The sequence below is a fragment of the Macaca mulatta genome, chromosome 16, assembly GCF_049350105.2.
Source record: "Macaca mulatta isolate MMU2019108-1 chromosome 16, T2T-MMU8v2.0, whole genome shotgun sequence".
In the NCBI taxonomy this organism is placed as follows: Eukaryota; Metazoa; Chordata; class Mammalia; order Primates; family Cercopithecidae; genus Macaca; species Macaca mulatta.
In genome coordinates, this window is record NC_133421.1 from 69396499 (window position 1) to 69416583 (window position 20085).

The 20085-nt window shown below is 52.8% G+C and overlaps 1 protein-coding gene and 1 long non-coding RNA gene across 15 annotated transcripts in view; both read right to left on the minus strand.

Moving 5' to 3' along the window:
• The window catches only part of DCAKD (dephospho-CoA kinase domain containing), a 75291-nt gene that overhangs the window by 39600 nt on the left and 15606 nt on the right, over positions 1–20085 (minus strand). For 3 of the 14 annotated variants that reach the window (XM_077969465.1, XM_015119767.3, XM_077969464.1), the window contains exons 2-5: positions 14331–14557; positions 13742–13945; positions 9243–9330; positions 2553–3867 (exon numbers count right to left, since the gene is read on the minus strand). In XM_077969465.1, the coding sequence (XP_077825591.1) occupies positions 3576–3867; positions 9243–9330; positions 13742–13945; positions 14331–14442 (696 nt within the window). In that variant the 5' untranslated portion in view covers positions 14443–14557 and the 3' untranslated portion in view covers positions 2553–3575. 14 annotated transcript variants of the gene reach the window in all.
• Positions 4998–8200, minus strand: LOC144335785 (uncharacterized). Its single transcript, XR_013406944.1, has 4 exons — positions 7988–8200; positions 7242–7692; positions 5928–6573; positions 4998–5306 (listed from the first exon to the last, which is right to left on the minus strand). It is a non-coding gene; the product is annotated as an uncharacterized LOC144335785 (long non-coding RNA).

The window sequence follows — 20085 nt, forward strand, 5'->3', positions numbered from 1 at the left end:
CTGGAGGGAGCAGGAAAGCAACCTATAGCACCACATCACCTCCTTCCTTTTGCTCCTTCTCTCCCACCATGTCCGGGGGTCTCCCTGCCCACTCCTATATGCCCCCATGGCCTTAAGTCATCACTGCCTTGGCATTCCCCCTTCTGCTCTGAGACTGTTTCCTTCTGACCTAAAGTGCCTTTGCGAGAACTAAGGGCGCTCTGCAGCACGCCTATCCTGCTCCCATTCAATTTCTAGCCATGGAGGCTCATCATGGAATGCCCCAAACCTTCCCCTGCCTCTGCCCTGCCCCCCATGAGGAGAGAGAGAGAGAGAATGAACATTTGAAGAAGAGTTGTCAATTACTAAAGAGCCAAAGTGTATAACAGGGGCAGTGCAGATAGCCGGACGGGCACTGTACCGGGAGTCCAGAAGCTTGGTAGTTATACCTGTTGGCTACTTGGGCCCCTTGGCTCAACCTCTGAGCCTCTGTAAAATTCTGGACCTGTCTCCCTCACACAGCTGGGAGATTTCAAGGGGATAACCGGAACGTGCTTTGTAAACTGTGAAACTGCGAATGACCCTCGGACCAGGGGGTGTTTTAGAGGACTGCCTGTGCCCTTTGTCCCCCGCCAGAAGGTGTGTGCGTCTGCACCCTCGCTGGTGTCCTGATTGCTCCGCGCCAGGTGCTAAGGCCCAAAGTGAGGGAACGGAACGCGGAGGCTGCAGCGTCCCGTGGCCTTCGCGGTGGGTGGGCAGAGGGGACACATTCTTTGGCATCCGGGGCCCGCGGCCCAGGCTCAGAGTACTTGGGGGAACAACTCAGCTTTTAAGTTAGCGCCTGCAGTCAGGCAGAGCCTCCGCGCCCACCCGGCCCGCGCTCCCGCGGCCGCAGCTCGGCAGGAGTCTGAGGCCGCCCGCGGCCCGGGAGGACGACAGTTAGGCGGTTCGGCGAGGGCCCGCCGCGGAGGCCCGGCCCAGCCTGGGAGCGTGCTGCCACCTGCCGGCCTAACGGCAAGCCGCCGGCTCGGGCGCGGGCCTGGGTACCGGTGGCCCGACCTCTGAGGTTGCTGAGCCGCCTCAACCTCGTCCCCTTCGGAGAAAGTAGGCCTTGTTTTAAGGCCGCCTTGGACCCCCAAGGCCAGCAAGGGGAGCCCAAGGCAGGGAGGCAAGAGAAGCTGGAGAGGGAGCTGTGGCGAGGCCCGGACAGGGCAGGGTCGAATCAGAGGTTTCTCCACACCTGCCATGCTCTGACATTCCTGCTTCAAGCTCAGCTCACTGGGTCAGGGAAGAAGTTAATTCTCTGGAACTTTACAGTTTGCTAAGGGTTTTCAGTGTCCTCCACTATGAAGCCTTATGATGTTTGAGTAGAAACTAAAGGCGGGGCCGGGTGCGGTGGCTCACGCCTGTAATCCCAGCAGTTTGGGAACCAAGGCGGGCGGATTACGAGATCAGGAGATCGAGACTATCCTGGCTAACACGGTGAAACCCCGTCTCTACTAAAAAAAAAATATATATATATATATATATATATATACACACACACACACACACACATACATACATACATATACATACACAAAAAATTGGCTGGGCGTGATGGCGGGCGCCTATAGTCCCAGCTACTCGGGAGGCTGAGGCAGGAGAATGGCATGAACCCGGGAGGCGGAGCTTGCAGTGAGCAGAGATGGCGCCACTGCACTCCAGCCTGGGCGACAGGGCGAGACTCCTTCTCAACAACAAAAAAACCCTAAAGGCAGGAGGTCACATGGCAAGCGGAGCCAGAACCCCAGCCCGAGCCCCAACCCCAGGCTCCAGCTCCTCCTGACAAGAGGCTCAGGGCACAGAAGAGAGTTCAGAAGCCTGGCTCTGCAACCTGGACCAAATCCAGCTTTCTGAGCCTGGGATGGAAATAATCTGTGTTATGTTAACTATAAGGCCTTACACATCCAGCAGTGCCTGGCATACTGTGGATACAAGGAAGTGCCATTTCCTCAATTATTGGGGTGACAGGGCACTGTGGGGGTCCATACCTTCCCTCTCCTTTCCCCCTCCTGTAGGATCGCACCAAACGGAGGGAGCGGCAGGCTCCTGCCACCCGCATCCTGCCTGGCCACCCATCCGGCAGCCCACCACTGCCTTACCTGGCCCTTCTTTGCCCCTTAGGGGTTTGCAGGAAGTTAATGAGCTAGACTCAGCACAAGCAGCTCTGGGAAAGGGGGCACTAAGTATGGCCACCACAGCATTCGCATCCGTCACACTCATTTCTAGCCTTAATAGGCTTCTGGCTGCAGGATCAACACATCAGCAGGTCTGCAGGCCCTGGCAGGGAAGGCTGATGTCTGCGCTGGTCTAATTGGGATGGGGAAGGCAGATGGGGAGGCAGGGCAAGGTGTGAAGCTGCCCCAGCCCCTCTATCCACGTCTCACAAAGGTACCTTGGGCCTGGCTGCAGTCCTACTGGGACCCAGGGAGAAGCCTGATGGTGAGTGTACCTCCTGGGGCCCTCCCTCCCGCTGGGCTCTGGGAGGACTCCAGTCCGGTGTGGGAAGAAGCCAAGTCTGGGAACCTTGGTTGGTCTGGGGCATTTCAGATCACACACTTTATTAAACAACAGCGGGCCAGGCTGTGCACTAAGAACACAGAGATGAGTAAGACACTGTCCCTGTCCCCTGAGGGCTTACAGTCTAGTAGGAAAAACCAGGCAACTTTTGGCTAATTACCGTACTGTTGGATTAAGGTGAAACGTTGAGGGGGAGTTGGTATCCTAGACCACCTAACCCAGCCTGGGGCTTCAGACAGTGCCTGAACTGAGAGTTAGTTGTATGTTAAAAAAAAAAAGAGAGAGAGAGAAAAAGAAATAAAGAAAATAAAAGGTATCCCAGACCAGGAGCAGCAGGTTGAAGGCACAGAGGCAAGAAATAGCAAGCATGGTGCACATGGAGTACCAAGAGGTCCAGGTGAGGAGCAGGTGGGAGGCAATGAGCAGGATGTGAGAGCACTGCACAAACCCTACATGGGGAGAGGGGTCTCCCAGAAGAGGCTGGCCCTGCCTGCTACAGCGTTACCCACGAGAGAATCCTTGCTGCGTGCTGGCCGGGAGCTCAACCTAGGGGAGGGCCTTGTTGACTCTGTTTGAACATGGAAACCCTTGGTCCAACATGATTTTCCGTGGTCCACTGAGGAGGTTTAAGCCATAATGGGTTAGGTGCTCAGAGAGGGTTCAAGCCCAGTGAACCCTTTGCCTCCCAGCTCTGAGGAGGGCCACAGAGCCAGTACTCCCTACCCCCGCCCACAGAAATGTATAGCAGTCTCTGACTGCTGCTTTCACACACCATCACAGCTGCTGTTCTGTAGGTGGTGCTTGGGGAAGGTGGGAAGGAGAGCAGGCTGTTTCTTGACCTCAAACAGGATACACTCCAGAGAAGGGATGGCCTGGTACAGAGGCCCAGCCCCAGTTCAGAGAGTCCGTGTGTGTGTGTGTGTGGGTGGGTGGGTGTGGGTGTGGAGGGAGCTGGGAGGAAACAGGATGTGTACCTGCCTTCAGCCTCCAAGGAGACAGATGGAGGCCTGGGGCTCCCTGCCTTGAGTGCCTCGCTAGGAGTAAGGCAGAAGGTAGCGGGTGAGCAGGTAGAGGAGGCTGGCAATGGCAGCGAGCCCTGTGAGGACCCCGAGCCTCAGAGGCAGGTATTCCAGGGAGCGTTCCAACTCAGCGTGCAAGAGGATGACCTGGCGTTTGGTGACGCTCCACTCGCCCGAGTTGTCTAGGACATGGCGGGCCATGCGGGCCTTGTCTGTCAGGGGCAGCTGGGCATTGATGCGGGCCTCTGCGTCCTTGCGGTTCAGGCTGTTCCGCCGCATCAGCCGTGCCAGCTGTGTGTCCCGGTCACTAAGGACAGGGCAAAAGGGCACTGTAGGTCCTGCCTCCCTCTCACCCCAAGTTACAGGGCTAGGCAGCCCTGCCAGGCCCAGCCTGGAGCAGAGAGTATGGAGACTGGATCTTCCCTCCAGCCCTACCCTGCTCTGGGCTACTCAGGGTCCCACAGCCAGGGAGGGAGGCCTGGAAGCTCTCTGGCTGCCGCCCACCCCACTCCACTCACTGCGAGGACTCCAGAGCTCTATGGGCTACCAAAACCCCTTAATACAAACAAGGAGGGGAACTCTGGCCACAGGTTGTTTTGTTTTTGTTTTTGTTTTGCCATCTGGGGTCTCTCTGCTTTGCTACTAGACCTGAGATTCCCCAGTCATAAAGTGGGAAGATTTCATCACCTGGAACCGGCTACATCCTGGATCCCTGGATGGGTGACCTTTACTGAAAGGCCTATGCCTGTGAGCTAGACGCTTCCTGTGGTTCCCCTGGGGGCCTGGGCCTGCAGTATCAAAAATATCTCCTTGGGCCATCACAAAGACCCCTCTCCTTGCTGCTACACCCCTCCCCTGAACATTTAGAGTAAAAGGACTGTGCTGAGATGGTATCTGTTGTGCTTAATGCCACTGATCATGTGGGACAGACAAGCCCAAGGTGCTTCAAAGAGGATCAAGGACATGAGAATTAGTCCCCTTAGTAGTGGGACAGGATTCAGCACTGCAGATTAGGTTGGACAATACCAAGTCTCCCAACTCCAAGAGAAATTTAAAGAATACCTCCTTCACCCACCCTGAGGTCACCATCTGGGTCCTTCCTCAGGAAACTCCCTCTCTTGCCTTGGGCTACAGTCAGTCGTCCGAGCGGGGTTATCTCTAACACCCCTCTAGCTCTAAGAGCTACTTCAGCCCCTCAATGAGGAGAAGAGCAGAAAGGGTTGCAGCAGCTGTTTTCTACCATTTGGGGTCTTTCTGCCGTGTCACTAGGCCTGAGTTTTCCCAGTTATAAAATGGAAGGGTTTGATCACTACAGTTTGGTTCCTTCTTTTTTTTTTTTTCTGAGACAGAATCTCACTCTGTCGCCCAGGCTGGAGTGTAGTAGCATGATCTTGGCTCACTGCAACCTCTACCCTCTGGGTTCAAATGAGTCTCCTGCCTCAGCCTCCTGAGTAGCAGGGATTACCAGCATGTGCCACCACGCCCAGCTAATTTTTGTATTTTGTTTTTTTGTTTTTGAGATGGAGTCTCACCTGCCAGGCTGGAGTGCAGTGGCACAATCTCTGCTCACTGTAGCCTCTGCCTCCTGGGTTCAAGAGATCTTCCTGCCTCAGCCTCCCAAGTAGCTGGGATTACATGCGTGCAACACCATGCCTGGCTAATTTTTGCATTTTTAGTAGAGATGGGCTTTCACCATGTTGGCCATCCTGACCTCAGGTGATCCACCTGCATCGGCCTCCCAAAGTGCTGGGATTACAGGCGTGAGCCACTGCGCGTGGTGTTTTTTTTTTTTTTTTTTTAATAAATATAGAGACGACGTCTTGCTGTGTTGCCTACACTGGTCTCAAACTCCTGGGCTCAAGCGATCCTCCCACCTCGGCAGTTTGGTCCCTTCTTAGGGATTCTGGGAAGCAGACCAAGTGAGGCCAGAAACAAGTGCAGCCACTCGCCATGAAAATGAACTACACAAGCTATAGATTTCCTCTGTTATGGATTCAGTGTACTGTTGCCATTGTGGGGCCAATACCTGCCTGGCTGAGAACAACTAAATCCAGCCTTCATCAGGGAGACCACATATCTGTGGGTTGGAGAATCTGGTGTGAGAATGGAGATGGCCTGGGGCTCCCAGTAGGTGTACGTCCTCCTGAAAGTGTGGCCCAGACCACAGAGCCTCCTGGATGTGGGGCAGCACCTCCAACAGCCCTTCCTGGGGCTCAGAAATGGTCCCATCCTAGTTAGTCTAAGGCTTGGTACAATTTGTGGTAATAGGATTTTTACCCACTTATTCCACAATCGACAAATTTTTCAAAAACATGAAATTGGCTGGGCACAGTGGCTCATGCCTATAATCCCAGCACTTTGGGAGGCCAAGGAGGAGGATCACTGAACTCAGGAGCTTGAGACCAGCCTGGGCCACACAGCAAGACCCAATCTCTACAAAAAATAAAAAATTAGTCAAGTGTGATGATGCATGCTTGCAATCCTAGCTACTCAAGAGGCTGAGGTGGGAGGACTTCTTGAGCCCAGGAGGTTGAGGCTGTAGTAAGCTGTGGTCGTGCCACTGCACTCCAGCCTGAGTGACAAAGTGACACTCTGTCTTAAAAAAAAAAGAAAACAGCATGAAATAATGTTTTGGTACAATCACACTTTGGGAGATGTCCTAAGTAACTTCAGATGCATCAGGGGTAGTCTCTCAGTTGAAGAAATCCACAAGGGAGTCCTTATTTTTGTAAAGCCTAGATCCCTTTGGTGAAAAGCATCACCACCTCTCTGGCATCTCTCGAGTTATACACCCATACCCACGAAAGCAGGGCATGAGTGGCACCCAGGACCCTGGCAAAGGCTCCTCTGGCTGGTGAGTGGGGCTGAAGGTTTCCTGGAGAGCACACATGATCAACAAAGCCCCACTCACCCACCAAAACCGATGGCCACCTCTGCTCTTGGCAAACAGACCAACCTCAAAGAAAAGCACAGGAAGGGTCGAGCACAGTGGCTTATGCCTGTAATCCCAGCACTTTGGGAGGCTGAGGCAGGAGGATCACAAGGACAGGAGTTCAAGACCAGCCTGACCAACATGGTGAAACCCCGTCTCTACTAAAAATACAAAACTTAGCCGGGCATGGTGGCGTGTGCCTGTAATCCCAGCTACTCAGGAGGCTGAGGCAGGAGAATCACTTGAACCTGGGAGGCAGAGATTGCAGTGAGCTGAGATCACGCCACTGTACTCCAGCCTGGGTGACAGAGTGAGACTCCAACTCAAAAAAAAAAAAAAAAAAAAAAAGCAAAGCACAGGAAGGACAAACAGCCAGAGGTGGGCGCAGGGTCATCTGGCGACTGCATATGCAGGTGTCGGCCCCTGCTCTGTCTGTCTTCTCCTCTACACTCTAAGATCCTTTTTCTTTTATTTTTTTGAGATGGAGTCTCGCTGTGTCGCCCAGGCTGGAGTGCAGTGGTGCAATCTCAGCTCACTGCAAGCTCCGCCTCCAGGGTTCACGTCATTCTCCTGCCTCATCCTCCTGAATAGCTGGGACTACAGGCACCCGCCACCATGCTCAGCTAATTCTTTTTTGTATTTTTAGTAGAGACGGGGTTTCACTGTGTTAGCCAGGATGGTCATGATCTCCTGACCTCATGATACCCACCTTGGCCTCCCAAAGTGCTGGGATTACAGGCGTGAGCCACCGCGCTCGGCCTTTGTGTTTTTTTTCTTTTTCTTTTTCTTTTTTTTTTTTTTTGAGACGGAGTCTTGCTCTGTCACCCAGGCTGGAGTGCAGTGGCCGGATCTCAGCTCACTGCAAGCTCCGCCTCCCGGGTTTACGCCATTCTCCTGCCTCAGCCTCCCGAGTAGCTGGGACTACAGGCGCCCGCCACCTCGCCCGGCTAGTTTTTTTGTATTTTTTAGTAGAGACGGGGTTTCACCGTGTTAGCCGGGATCGTCTCTTGATCTCCTGGCCTCGTGATCCGCCCGTCTCAGCCTCCCAAAGTGCTGGGATTACAGGCTTGAGCCACCGCGCCCGGCCTCTTTTTTTTTTTTTTGAGACAGAGTTTCATTCTTATTGCCCAGGCTGGAGTGCAATGGCGCGATCTTGGCTCACTGCAACCTCCATCTCCTGGGTTCAAGCGATTCTCCTACCTCAGCCTCCCGAGTAGCTGGGATTACAGGCACGCACCACCATGCCTGGCTAATTTTTGTATTTTTAGTAGAGAAGGGGTTTCTCCATGTTGGTCAGGCTGGTCTTGAACTCCTGACCTCAGGTGATCCACCCGCCTTGGCCTCCCAAAGTGCTGGGATTACAGGTGTGAGCCACTGCACTCGGCCTTTTTTTTGAGATGGAGTTTTGCTTGCTTTTGTCATGCAGGCTGGAGTGCAATGGTGCAATCTCTGTTCACTGCAACCTCCGCCTCCTGGGTTCAAGCGATTCTCTGGCCTCAGCCTCCCAAGCAGCTGGGATTACAGGTACCTGCCACAACGTCTGGCTAGTTTTTGTATTTTTAGTAGAGACGGGGTTTCACCATGTTGGCCAGGCTGGTCTCGAACTCCTGACCTCAGGTGATTCACCCACGTCGGCCTCCCAAAGTGGTGGGATTACAGTCGTGAGCCACTGCACCTGGCGTCTAAGATCCTTTAAAAAAAAAAAAGTTTTTATCCCTAGGTACAAAGTTCCAATTGTGCTACTAAGGCGAAGAGAATTTCAGGTCTTCGTGGGGTCTGCCTGACCTTAGTTGACAGCCTCACAAACAGGGAATGAAGAACCCAAAGAGGCTGCGGGTTTACTCACGTGAGGCAGCACGGCCCGGTGGGGGAGCTGAGAGGATGCCTGTGTCCCTGCATTGGGCTCAAGGGATTCAGACTGGGCTTTCAATGAGAGCCCATGGGGACCCAGGGGGAAAGGCAAGGGAATTTTCAGGGCACTGAGTACTCCAGGCTACGCCTCCAGTGTGCTGGGAGCCTCCTATGCCTTAAGCTCCTGAGAGTCAACCTATGCCCGAAATACCGGCAGAGCCAAGTGCCCACCTGTGTGTCTCCTGTCCTTGTGGGTGGCATCCAGGAAGTTTCTGGGTGGCAGAGATAACCTGCAGACTCATCTCCTCTCTCACCCCACTGGGACAGGGACTCATTTTCCCTCACAGGTTGATCCTCCTCTGTTTGTCAAACCTGGATTCTGGTTGGCTCCATGTCCTGGGGAATTCTGAGAACAAAGCTCCTTCCTTAGCTGGGCTGTGACAGTCCCTTCCATGAAACCTTCTGCTCATAACAGGTGTTGCCAAAGGGTAACCCTGGACACATTCCGTAACTACCCCCTCTCTAATTTTATCTTCAGTAACTCAGAAATATCAACACCTGTCCTGACCACCTCCCACTGACAGGCAAACTGTGCAAAGTAATAAAAGTGCTACAGGAGGAAGAAGGAGCCACTAAGTAACAGTGTCCCAGGGCGAGGCCAGGCATCTGGGCTGAAGTACCTGCAATGGCCAGCAGGGAGAGCGCTCCCCAAACACTAGAGAAGCCCGGGGGCCATCCCTTTCCATACCTGCCCCCAGGATTATCTGCATGAGGCACAAAGGTTGGTTTGTGCCTGGGCACTGCGGCCCAAACCCCCATGCCTCCTGGCCGCCCCATGGGGAAAGGGCAAAGTGCAAAATGATGTGGGCTGTTTCCCAGATGCCCCGGTGGTCACTCACCAGTATACTACCACGGTGTGCTTCATATACTTGAGCAACTTCTTGGTCTCAAACAGCAGGGGGATATCCAGAATCACGTAGCGGTATCCTGGGGAGAGGTTGGAAAACCCCCAAGTTCAATTCTGCAAGCACATGCTGGGGACTGATGATATGCTGGGCCCTACCGTCCAAGGGGCCTTCCAAGGACACACATACCCTGCACACTAGCCGGTTCCAATGCCGTGCAGAGCAGAAGGCTGCAAAAAATCATTTCTGGATGGCTGATCAGGGAAGACCTTGTAGAAGGGCTGTCATTTGTGCTGGCCTTGAAAAGTAGGGGGCAGGTCTTTTGATACTTGAAAATGAGAAGGTGAAGATGAGGATTCCATGAATGAGGACCAGCACAGCACAAGAAGACGGAGATTCTACTGTGGGGGCTGAAGCAGAGGCCTCAGGCCGTGTGAGGCAAGGAGGTGATCAGGGAAGGCACTAAGGGTTTAGTTCACCTTGATCTTAAATCTCAAGTTGTTATTTCTCAGAAAAAACAAACAAACAAAACACCCAAAAGATAGGTTCTCCCCAAAAAGCCGGTTGCAGGCCCAGCTCTGCTGACAAGAGCCAAGGTGGGCTGTCTCTACCAACTCTCCATGAGAGGCTCACATGGGGGCAGCACCAGCAGAAGGAAGCTGCTTCTCCCATCAGAGGCAGACCTACAGCCAGGGTAAGGCCTGGATCTGGAGGCAGAGGGGGCAGTTATGACTAATACTGTATAACACTCCCGCAGGGTAAAAGGCACTGGCTGGACCTCCTACTTTAAGCCAAGGCCAGTCAAGGGAGGCACCCCCACCCACTGTGAATGAGCACATCCCTAGGCTGCTGTGGGCTACACGCTCCTCGTTCTTTTTAGGTCAGTGACCCCTGTGCATGGGTACAAAGCTGGGAGGGCTCCAGGATAGCAAGGAGGGTAACGGACAGGGAAGTGCTTCTCTGCCCAGAGACCCCTGGCCTGGCTGGGGCAGGAGACTGCACCCTTGGAGCATCCCACTCCAAACACTTCCAAGCACAGAACCAGACACACATCACACCAATTCCAGGGGTGTCACGGGCAACTGGCACTCAAAGTGATGCAAGGACAATAGGGGTAGGGGGTGGCAATCTCAGCTGCTTGGTTTCCTGTTCCCCAGGACCTGCTGCTCAGTAAGCCCAAGAGAAGCCCACAGTTGAACAAAGGGGTTAAAACCATGGGCTCTGATGATACACCTTGGTTGGTAGTCCCCCGCTTCCCCACCATGTGACCTTGGGCCCCCTTCTGTATAAACCTCATCTGTGTAAATGAGTAAAAAGAATACCTACTTCACAGGATGATAGTAAAGATGAAATGAGCCTTGAATACATGTGAACCACGCAGCACTCTTCACCAGTTCCTCGCTAGGTGCCCCAAAATGATAGTTACTGCTGCAGGGGGAGGCCAGCAGTGCGGTGCGCCCCCCAACTTGGAGCAGAAGCCAAGACAGACCAGATCCTCTCTGGGCCTCTTATCTCCCTTTCCTGCTTAGCTCCCATCACTTTCCTCTCCCCTCGCCGTCCTTTCTCCGGCCCCTCTGGGGAGTACATGGTCAGCTCTTTGGTTCACCAGCAAAGGGCTATTCAGCTGTCACATCCCTCCTGCTTGATAAGCTCTGCAAACCATCCTGACTCTATTAAGACATCCGTCTGCCTACACAGAGAAGTCCCCAACAGCTGGTGATCTTATCTGACGTTTGATTATACCAACTTTGACAGTTGTATTTGTTATACTCATCAGGGAAAAACTGGGACTGTGGAAGCCACAGCTGTCGTCCCCATTTTTCACCTTATCGAGCTGAAAAGGGCTCTCTGGCTTTTATTTAAGTGGTGGTGGTTGGGGAGGCGGGAGGCTGGGTGGATGACACAGTGAAAGAGCTTTGGAGCGGGTGACATTATCCGATGTTTAATTTCAGAAGGGGAGAGCCAGTGCCGCCTGGAAGCCCTGCAGATGCACCGGTAACTGGCCTGGGAGAGAATGCAGAAAGGGCAGGAATGAAAGGCAGACGACTTCACTCTGGGTGGGGGACAGGAAGGATACTGGTGCAGCATAGGAGGCAGCACAAAGAGTCCAGAGGGAGGACTCTCCTTGAGGGAGGCAGGGAGGAGGCCTGTGGCGCAGTGCTGAGAAGGAGCATACACATTGGTTCAGCAGGCAAGATGTGGGAGCCAGCTCCAGCCCGGCCGGGAGGGGGTTGGGGGTCAGCATCATGGATGTCTGTTGAGTCATCCCTCATTTGGAGGCAGGTACTGGCCAGAGAGGGATGAGGGTGGGGGAGGTTGCCCACTCAAGGCATGACAGAATAAGGGGCTTGGCCATGGTCACAGTGTAAAAAGCTCCCCCAGCCAGGAACAGTGGCTCAAGCTTATAATCCCAGAACTTTGGGAGGGCGAGGCAGGCAGATCATGAGGTCAGGAGTTTGAGACCAGCCTGGCCAATAGAGTGAAACCCCATCTCTACTAAAAATACAAAAATTAACCAGGTGTGGCGGCGTGTGCCTGTAGTCCCAGCCACTCGGGAGGCTGGGGGCAGAAGAATCGCTTGAACCTGGGAAGGGAGGTTGCAGTGAGCCGAGATCGTGCCACTGCACTCCAGCCTGGGTGACAGAGTGAGACTCCATCTCAAAAAATAAAAATAAAAAAAAAACCCTCCCCCATACTCTTGTGGAAGTAAAGTCTCAGTGTAATGACTGAGAGTGGGGAGACAGGCAGCCAGGCCTTCAACTCGGAGGACCAGGCTGGAGGCCACATGTGCCAAAGGCTGGCAGGCAAATCTCCAGCAGCCCTAGGCCAGCCTTTTGCCAGTTTCCAAGCCACCACCCTCTATCCTCCCTCCCACTTCTCCTGGTGATTGACCCCATCCTGGAAAGTAAGCATCAGGCCACCCCTGTGCAATGCTGTCCTGAAGAACACGGCTTAGGCCAGGTGCTGTGGCTCATGCCTGTAATCCCAGCACTTTGGGAGGACAAGGTGGGAGGATTGCTTGAGGTCAGGAGTTTGAGACCACTCTGGCCAGCATAGTGAGACCTCATCTCTAAAAATAAAATAAAATAAAATAAAAAAGAACAGGGCTTGAACCGTGGCATATAGCTTGGAAGAAGGTTCTTGCCAACTGGCCCCAGGCCCCTCCTTTTCAAATACTCCCCTCTTTTCCATCTGGGCACTGCCTGGCTGTCCCCACACCTGCACCTAACTCTCTATGGAGCCCAAGCTGCAGAGGATAGTCCCCACATAGCACCCTTTCCCCACCCACCCTGGCCATCTTGGTCCCTCCCCAATTTGCAGTCTACAAACTTGCTTTCCCAGATGGCTCAGCCAGACCCAAACCTGCCCCTGACTGCAGTTTACATGTGTGATAACTGACAGTCACTGACCTGGACCCTCAGTCTTCCTAACATGCTCACGTTGGAATTTTTCTTTTTCTTTTCTTTTCTTTTTTTTTTTTTTTTTTTTTTTTGAGACGGAGTCTCACGCTGTTGCCCAGGCTGGAGTGCAGTGGCGCGATCTCGGCTCACTGCAAGCTCCGCCTCCTGGGTTCACGCCATTTTCCTGCCTCAGCCTCCTGAGTAGCTAGGACTACAGGCGCCCGCCACCGCGCCCGGCTAATTTTTTGTATTTTTAGTAGAGACGGGGTTTCACTGTGGTCTCGATCTCCTGACCTTGTGATCCGCCCGCCTCGGCCTCCCAAAGTGCTGGGATTACAGGCTTGAGCCACCGCGCCCGGACCTCTTTTCTTTTTTTGAGATGGAGTCTTGCTCTGTTGCCCAGACAGTCTGAGTACAGGGTGCAATCTCGGTTCACTGCAACCTCCACCTCTCAGGTTAAAGCGATTCTCCTGCCTCAACCTCCCAAGTAGCTGGGATTACAGGTGCACACCACCATGCCCAGCTAATTTTTGTATTTTTAGTAGAGACAGGGTTTCACCACGTTGGCCAGGCTGGTCTTGAACTCCTGACTGCAAGTGATCTGCCTACCTCAGCCTCCCAAAGTGCTGGGATTACAGGCACGAGCCACTGTGCCCAGCCTCATGTTAGATTATTATCCCCGCTGCACAGATGAAAAAGTGAGCTGAGGGCTAGATCACTCAATGAGGTCACACAGCTAGAAACTGTCAGGGTTGGGATTTGAACTCAGATCTATGGCTCCATTATTCACCAGCTCTTATTACTCCCATCCCTACTGGAAAAACCAACTTACTTCCTGGGCTCATGGCTCGAAAGCCTCATGTGTCTCTTCTCTTTAAACTGTCATCCTCCTTAAGAGCTGAGGGCACGTGCTTCTTTCCTCTGGGGCTGGTACGGGGCTCTGCGTGGAGGGGGTGCCAGTAAGCAGTATGAACTCATCAGCTGGGATAACCAGCTCCCCTACCCTGGCCAAACTTTCTGCAGAGGAGAAGGGCCCTGGCCCTGGAAGGAGAGGGTGTTGCCCCCAACCCTGCCCCAGGCCCCGGCACTCACCCCGGAGGAAGTACTTGAAGGTCTCCTTCATCATCTCCTTGCGGATCTCAGGGTGGGTGATGGCATTGAGCAGCTGCCGCCGGTCAGGTTGGTTAAAGATCAGATCCCCCAGGACCTTGCGATTTATGTCGCCGTTCTCCAGCAAGACCTCAGTGCCGAAGGCCTCTACGATGCGCCGGTGGGCAGGGTATCCTGGCTGCACAACTGTGGCAGGAGGAAAAAGCTGGGTCACTCCCTGGAGCCTCAGGGCCAGCCAGAGGACCTCAGTGACCAGGGGCAAAATGATAGGGGAACTTGGGTGCTTCTTTCAGGTGGAGCAAAAGCAAAATGAGGGGAGAGAAAGCAGTGAAGGAAGAGCAGAGTGCACACGATCCCTTGTGCTGGTAATGGGGCAGAGCTGGGGGGTTTCTAAAAAGGGAAAAGTAAATAGAAGAACAAAGATGGCAAACATGGGGCAGGGACAGAAGTCAGACCAGGGTTGACAGGAGCCTTCCCCTCCTCTGAGACTTATAAAAAGGGAGGTGTGGCAGAAGGCCGGAAGCACGGGGAGCTGCTGTGCATGGACCCCCAACCTGCCCCTCCAACTCACCATGCCGGGCCATGACGTCCACGTCAATCACTGCACAGCCCAGCTGCTGGAACACCTGGATCACTGAGCTCTTGCCTGAGGCAATGCCCCCTGTCAGGCCCACCAGGAACATCTTCCCAGGAAAGATAGCTGTCCGCGAGACTATGGAGCCAGGAGCCACAGAATCGCTGGAGAGCAGGGCAAGCGTGGCCGATGGGGGCAGTCCACCAGAGGAGTGCCAGAAGAACCTGCCTGGGAGAGGCCAGAGGCCCTGATCAGTTTGGGCCAATAATTGGGAGAGAGGAGGCAAAGGAAGTAAAAGGAGATAGCTTGGCTGGGCAGGGACATGTCCTGAGCGTGGGGTGCTCTGGAGCCATCTGGAGAGGAGAAACTCTCCAGGAAAGGTCTCCAGTATTCTTTTAAAACACTCACAAAGAAGGCAAATCCCAGCACTTTGGGAGGCCGAGGTGGGTGGATCACCTGAGGTCAGGAGTTTGAGACCAGCCTGGCCAACATGGTGAAACCCCATCTCTACTAAAAATACAAAAATTTACAAAAAAAAATTAGCGGCCTGGTGCGGCAGCTCAAGCCTGTAATCCCAGCACTTTGGGAGGCTGAGACGGGTGGATCACGAGGTCAGGAGATCAAGACCATCCTGGCTAACATGGTGAAACCCGGTCTCTACTAAAAAACACAAAAAACTGGCCGGGCGAGGTGGCGGGCGCCTGTAGTCCCAGCTACTCGGGAGGCTGAGGCAGGAGAATGGCGTAAACCCAGGAGGCAGAGCTTGCAGTGAGCTGAGATCGGGCCACTGCACTCCAGACTGGGCAACAGAGCGAGACTCTGTCTCAAAAAAAATTATTTTTATTAATAAATTAGCTGGGCATAGTGGCAGGCACCTGTAGTCCCAGCTACTTGGGAGGCTGAGTTAGGAGAATGGTGTGAACCCAGGAGGCGGAGCTTGCAGTGAGCTGAGATTGAGCCACTGCACTCCAGCCTGGGCGACTGAGCGAGACTCCGCCTCAAAAAAACCAAAAAATACAAAAATACAAAACTTAGCTGGGTGTGGTGGCGTGCACCTAGAATTCTAGTTACTCAGAAGGCTGAGGCAAGAGGATCGCTTGAACCTCGGAGGTGGAAGTTGCAGTAAGTTGAGTTCCTGCCACTGCACTCCAGCCTGGGTGACAGAGCCAGATTCCTTCTCAAAAAAAAAAAAAAAAAAAAAAAAAGGCAAACGAACAGTATCAATTCAGCAATCAAAATGCTGAACAGGCAGGGCAAGTTCGGATGCTGTTAGGCAGCATGCTTTCTGGACAAGGCAGGAACTCCTTGGAGGCCAACTTCCTAGAGGAAGGAGACACCTGTCTCTCTCTGCGATGGACCCATGGCACTCTTCAGATACCCACAGGTCCCCTTGACCTTTACTTTCTAGTCTACGAGACTGAGGCTCAAAGGGAAGAAATGGCCTGCCTGCAGCCATCCACGGAAGTTGCAGGAGAGACCACAAAAGAGTCCAGGTGCTTGGGCCCTCTTTTGCTCCAAAGCCTCCTCCCCACAGAAGGTCCCATGGATCACTTCCCCTTCAATGCCAGCACAAGGACTGCCTGGGTGGCTGGTCTAGGTGGAGACGCACAATCCTCTTCTTCAACCAATAAGTGGCCCAGATGGGGAACTGAGCCGCAAGTAGTGGCTCGGCAGCCACTAAGACTGAGGTTTAGAAAAGTACCAGTCTTGCCAAGAAGGAATGTGAGGGAAAGGCCTGGAGGCTGGGTGATGCTGGGGGTGTGACTTTGAGCTGGCGTCGTGGTTTGTGGCTCCCTCAAACCAAGAAGCAGCAGCACAGCACAAAGGTTGGGGCACGGCTTCTTCACACCCAGCTCCTCCACTCACATGTGCTGCAACCCCAGGCAAGCCGCTTGCCTCCCTGAACCTTAGTTTTCTCATCCATAAAATGAGGTTTTATGGATCATAAGACTGCCTTGGCTGGGCGTGGTGGCTCACGCCTGTAATCCCAGCACTTCAGGAGGCCGAGGCAGGCAGATCACGAGGTCAGGAGATGGAGACCATCCTGGCTAACATGGTGAAATCCTGTCTCTACTAAAAATACAAAAAGTTAACCGGGCGTGGTGGCACGCGCCTGTAGTCCCAGCTGCCCGGGAGGCTGACACAGGAGAATCGCTCGAACCCAGGAGGTGGAGGTTGCAGTAAGCTGAGATCGTGCCATTGCACTCCAGCCTGGGCAACAGAGCAAGACTCCATCTCAAAAAAAAAAAAAAGAAAGAAAGATAGAAAAAAAACCAGGCACAGTGGCTCAAGCCTGTAATCCCAACACTTTGGGAGGCCGAGATGGGCGATCGCTTGAGCTCAGGAGTTTGAGACCAGCTTGGGTAACGTGGTGAAACCTCATCTCTACTAAACATAGAAAAATTAGCTGGGTGTGGTGGCAGGTGCCTGTAATCCCAGCTACTCGAGAGGCTGAGGCAGGAGAACTGCTTGAACCCAGGAGGCAGAGGTTGCAGTAAGAGGAGATCTCACCCTTGCACTCAAGCCTGGGTGACAGAGCGAGACTGTCAAAAAAAAAAAAAAGGCTCGGAGTGGTAGCTCAAGTCTATAATCCCAGCACTTTGGGAGGCCAACGCGGGCAGATTACCTGAGGTCAGGAGTCTGAGACCAGCCTGGCCAACATGGCGAAACTCCATCTCTACTAAAAATACAAAAATTAGCTGACTGTGGTGGCACGCACCTGAAATCCCAGCTACTTGGGAGGCTAAGGCAGGAGAATCGCTTGAACCTGGGAGGCGGAGGTTGCAGTGAGCCGACATCACTCCCCTGCGCTCCAGCCTGGGTGACAGAGACTCTATCTCAAAAAAAATAAAGACTGCCTCATAGGGTTGTTGTGCAGACTGAATGAGAAAATGCATATGCAGGCCGGGCACGGTGGCTCACGCCTGTAATCTCAGCACTTCGGGAGGCCACAGTGGGTGGATCACCTGAGGTCAGGAGTTCAAGACCAGCCTGGCCAAGATGGTGAAACCCCATCTCTACTAAAAATACAAAAATTAGCTGGGCATGGTAGCGGGCGCCTGTAATCCCAGCTACTCAAGAGCCTGAGGCACGAGAATCGCTTGAACCTGGGAGGTGGAGGGTGCAGTGAGCTGAGATCACGCCCCTGCACACCAGCCTGGGTGACAGAGCGAGACTCTGTCTCAGAGAAAAAAAAAGAAAAAGAAAATGCATCTGCAGTCCATGGAATGTTGCTTGATAAATGCTAAATGTTCCAAAAATGGAAGTGAGGATAGTGATACAGGGTGAAAAGTAGGAGTTACAGTTCCATTGCAAGGCATAGAAAGAAAAAAAAAAAAGACTTTCATGAAATCATGTCCCTATTCCTCCAACCTCAGACTATCACACCGTAGACTTTTAAAAAGTCATGGTGCATTTTCTGGAGTAAATGAGGTTACCATGTTGTGGACTTTGTTCCCAGGCTGGAAGCAATTAAATCAAAGGGCAGGTCTCTCCCACCCTTCCTTCAGCCTCAAATCACTTCTCCAGGACTGTGAAATCTGTCATAGGACTTTTTTTGTTGCTGTTAAGCAGCAGACTTACTGTCCTAATTACACTTTGCTTGAGCTTACACTGAAATGAGTTTGCCTCCCGTGAGGACGCACCAAATGACAGGGGAGGCAGCTGCTTGGATGTGGCTGAGTTGGTGCTTGGCTTGGGGCAGCAGGGGACCAACCTAGAAATTGAAATCTGCCACTGCTCATTCTCACCCCGGAAAGCCAGAGGTGGAAAGAGGAAACTATCCACCACGGAGTCATCATCCAAATGGACAGACCTAGCTACATTATTCAACTATTTAACAATCATTTCTAGGCCACGCACGGTGCTCACGCCTGTAATCCCAGTGCTTTGGAAGGCTGAGGCAGGAGGATTGCTTGAGACCAGGAGTTCGAGGCCAGCCTGGGCAACATAGCAAGGCTCTCTCTATTAAAAACAATAATTTCTCCTCAATCTCTCTGAGGCTGGTGATCTCCCTCCGGGTCACAAAAAGGACAGGGTTCAGTTGTAAAAACAAACAAACAAAACAAACAAACAAAATGTCAGCCACTCAGCTGAAGTTTTCAAATAGAAAATCTAGAAAGAACTTTTTTTTTTTTGAGATGGAATTTCACTCTTGCTGTTGCCCACGTTGGAGTGCAATGGTGCATCTCAGCTCACTGCAACCTCTGCCTCCCGCGTACAAGCGATTCTCCTGCCTCAGACTCCCAAGTAGTTGGGATTACAGGCAGCTGCCACCATGCCCAGTTAGTTTTTCTATTTTTAGTAGAGATGGGGTGTCACCATGTTGGCCATGGCTGGTCTCGAACTCCTGACCTCAGGTGATCCACCCACCTCAGCCTCCCAAAGTACTGGGATTACAAGCGTGAACCACCACATCCAGCCTCAAGAGCCTTTTTTTTTTTTTTTTGAGACGGAGTCTTGCTCTGTTGCCCAGCTTGGAGCACAGTGGCGCAATCTCAGTTCATTGTAAGCTCCGCCTCCCAGGTTCACACCATTCTCCTGCCTCAACCTCCTGACTAACTGGGACTACAGGCACCGCCACCATGCTCGGCAATTTTTTTTGTATTTTTAGTAGAGACAGGGTTTCACCGGGTTAGCCAGGATGGTCTTGATCTCCTGACCTTGTGATCCGCCCGCCTCGGCCTCCCAAAGTGCTGGGATTACAGGCGTGAGCCACCGTGCCCAGCCCGCAAAAGCTTTTTTAATTCGCACCCTACTATTGTCCCTAAAGTAATGACAGTCTGTTTCTCTCCACCAAAGCCCAGTCTGGAGGAATGGGAATGGGACTTCAGACTAGGCCAGGACTAGCGAACAGGCAAGGGCCAGGTTTCCACAGGGCCCTGATCTCTCGTCTCTGCAAGCAAGCGACAGTTACTAGGTCATCCAACCTTGCCAGGTTCAGCTGAAGGAGCTGGAAGACCATCCATCCCCCTGTACACAGATGCCCAGGTCCCTCCTGATACCTATTAAATCTGAATCTCTGGGGATGGAGCTGCCTGGACAGTTCTTTTTTTTCTTCTTTTCTTGAGACAAGAGTCTCTCTCTGGTCCCCAGATTGGCGGTGCAATCTGGGCTCACTGCAACCTCTGCCTCTTGGGTTCAAGAGATTGTCCTGCCTCAGCCTCCCGAGTAGCTAGGATTACAGGCATGCGCCACTATGCCTGGCTGACTTTTTTGTATTTTTAATAGAGACGAGGTTTCACCATGTTGGCCTGGCTGGCTCGAACTCCTGACCTCAGGTGATCCGTCTGCCCAGGCAGTTCTGATGTGTAACAGGGCTCAGGATAAATTCTAACTCTTCTTTTACAGCAGTGGAGACTGAGGACCAGAGAAGGGAGGGAACTTCCCACCAACAGCTATTAGCAAAGGCTGGATGGAATTCAGGGCTCCTAACCCCTAGTCTAGACCCCTGCCTTTAAAGTACTCAAGGAATGAAAAATTAATTTACCTTTAGACTAATGAGACAAAGTAAGGAAGATGAATCTGTTTGTAGGCAAATCAATTCAGAGCCAAAGATAAATAATTTCTTGATTATCATACTGTTTTCTTCCTGCAGAATGGGGGGTGAGGGGATGTGTGGACAATGGCCAGAGCACAGATGTAAATTCCAGCCTCCTGGGTTACCTATTGAGTATCTTCCCTTCTCAGTGCCTTGACCGAGCATCTGTGGAAACAGACCAACAGCTGTTTGGCCTCTGTCAGGAAGGCCAAG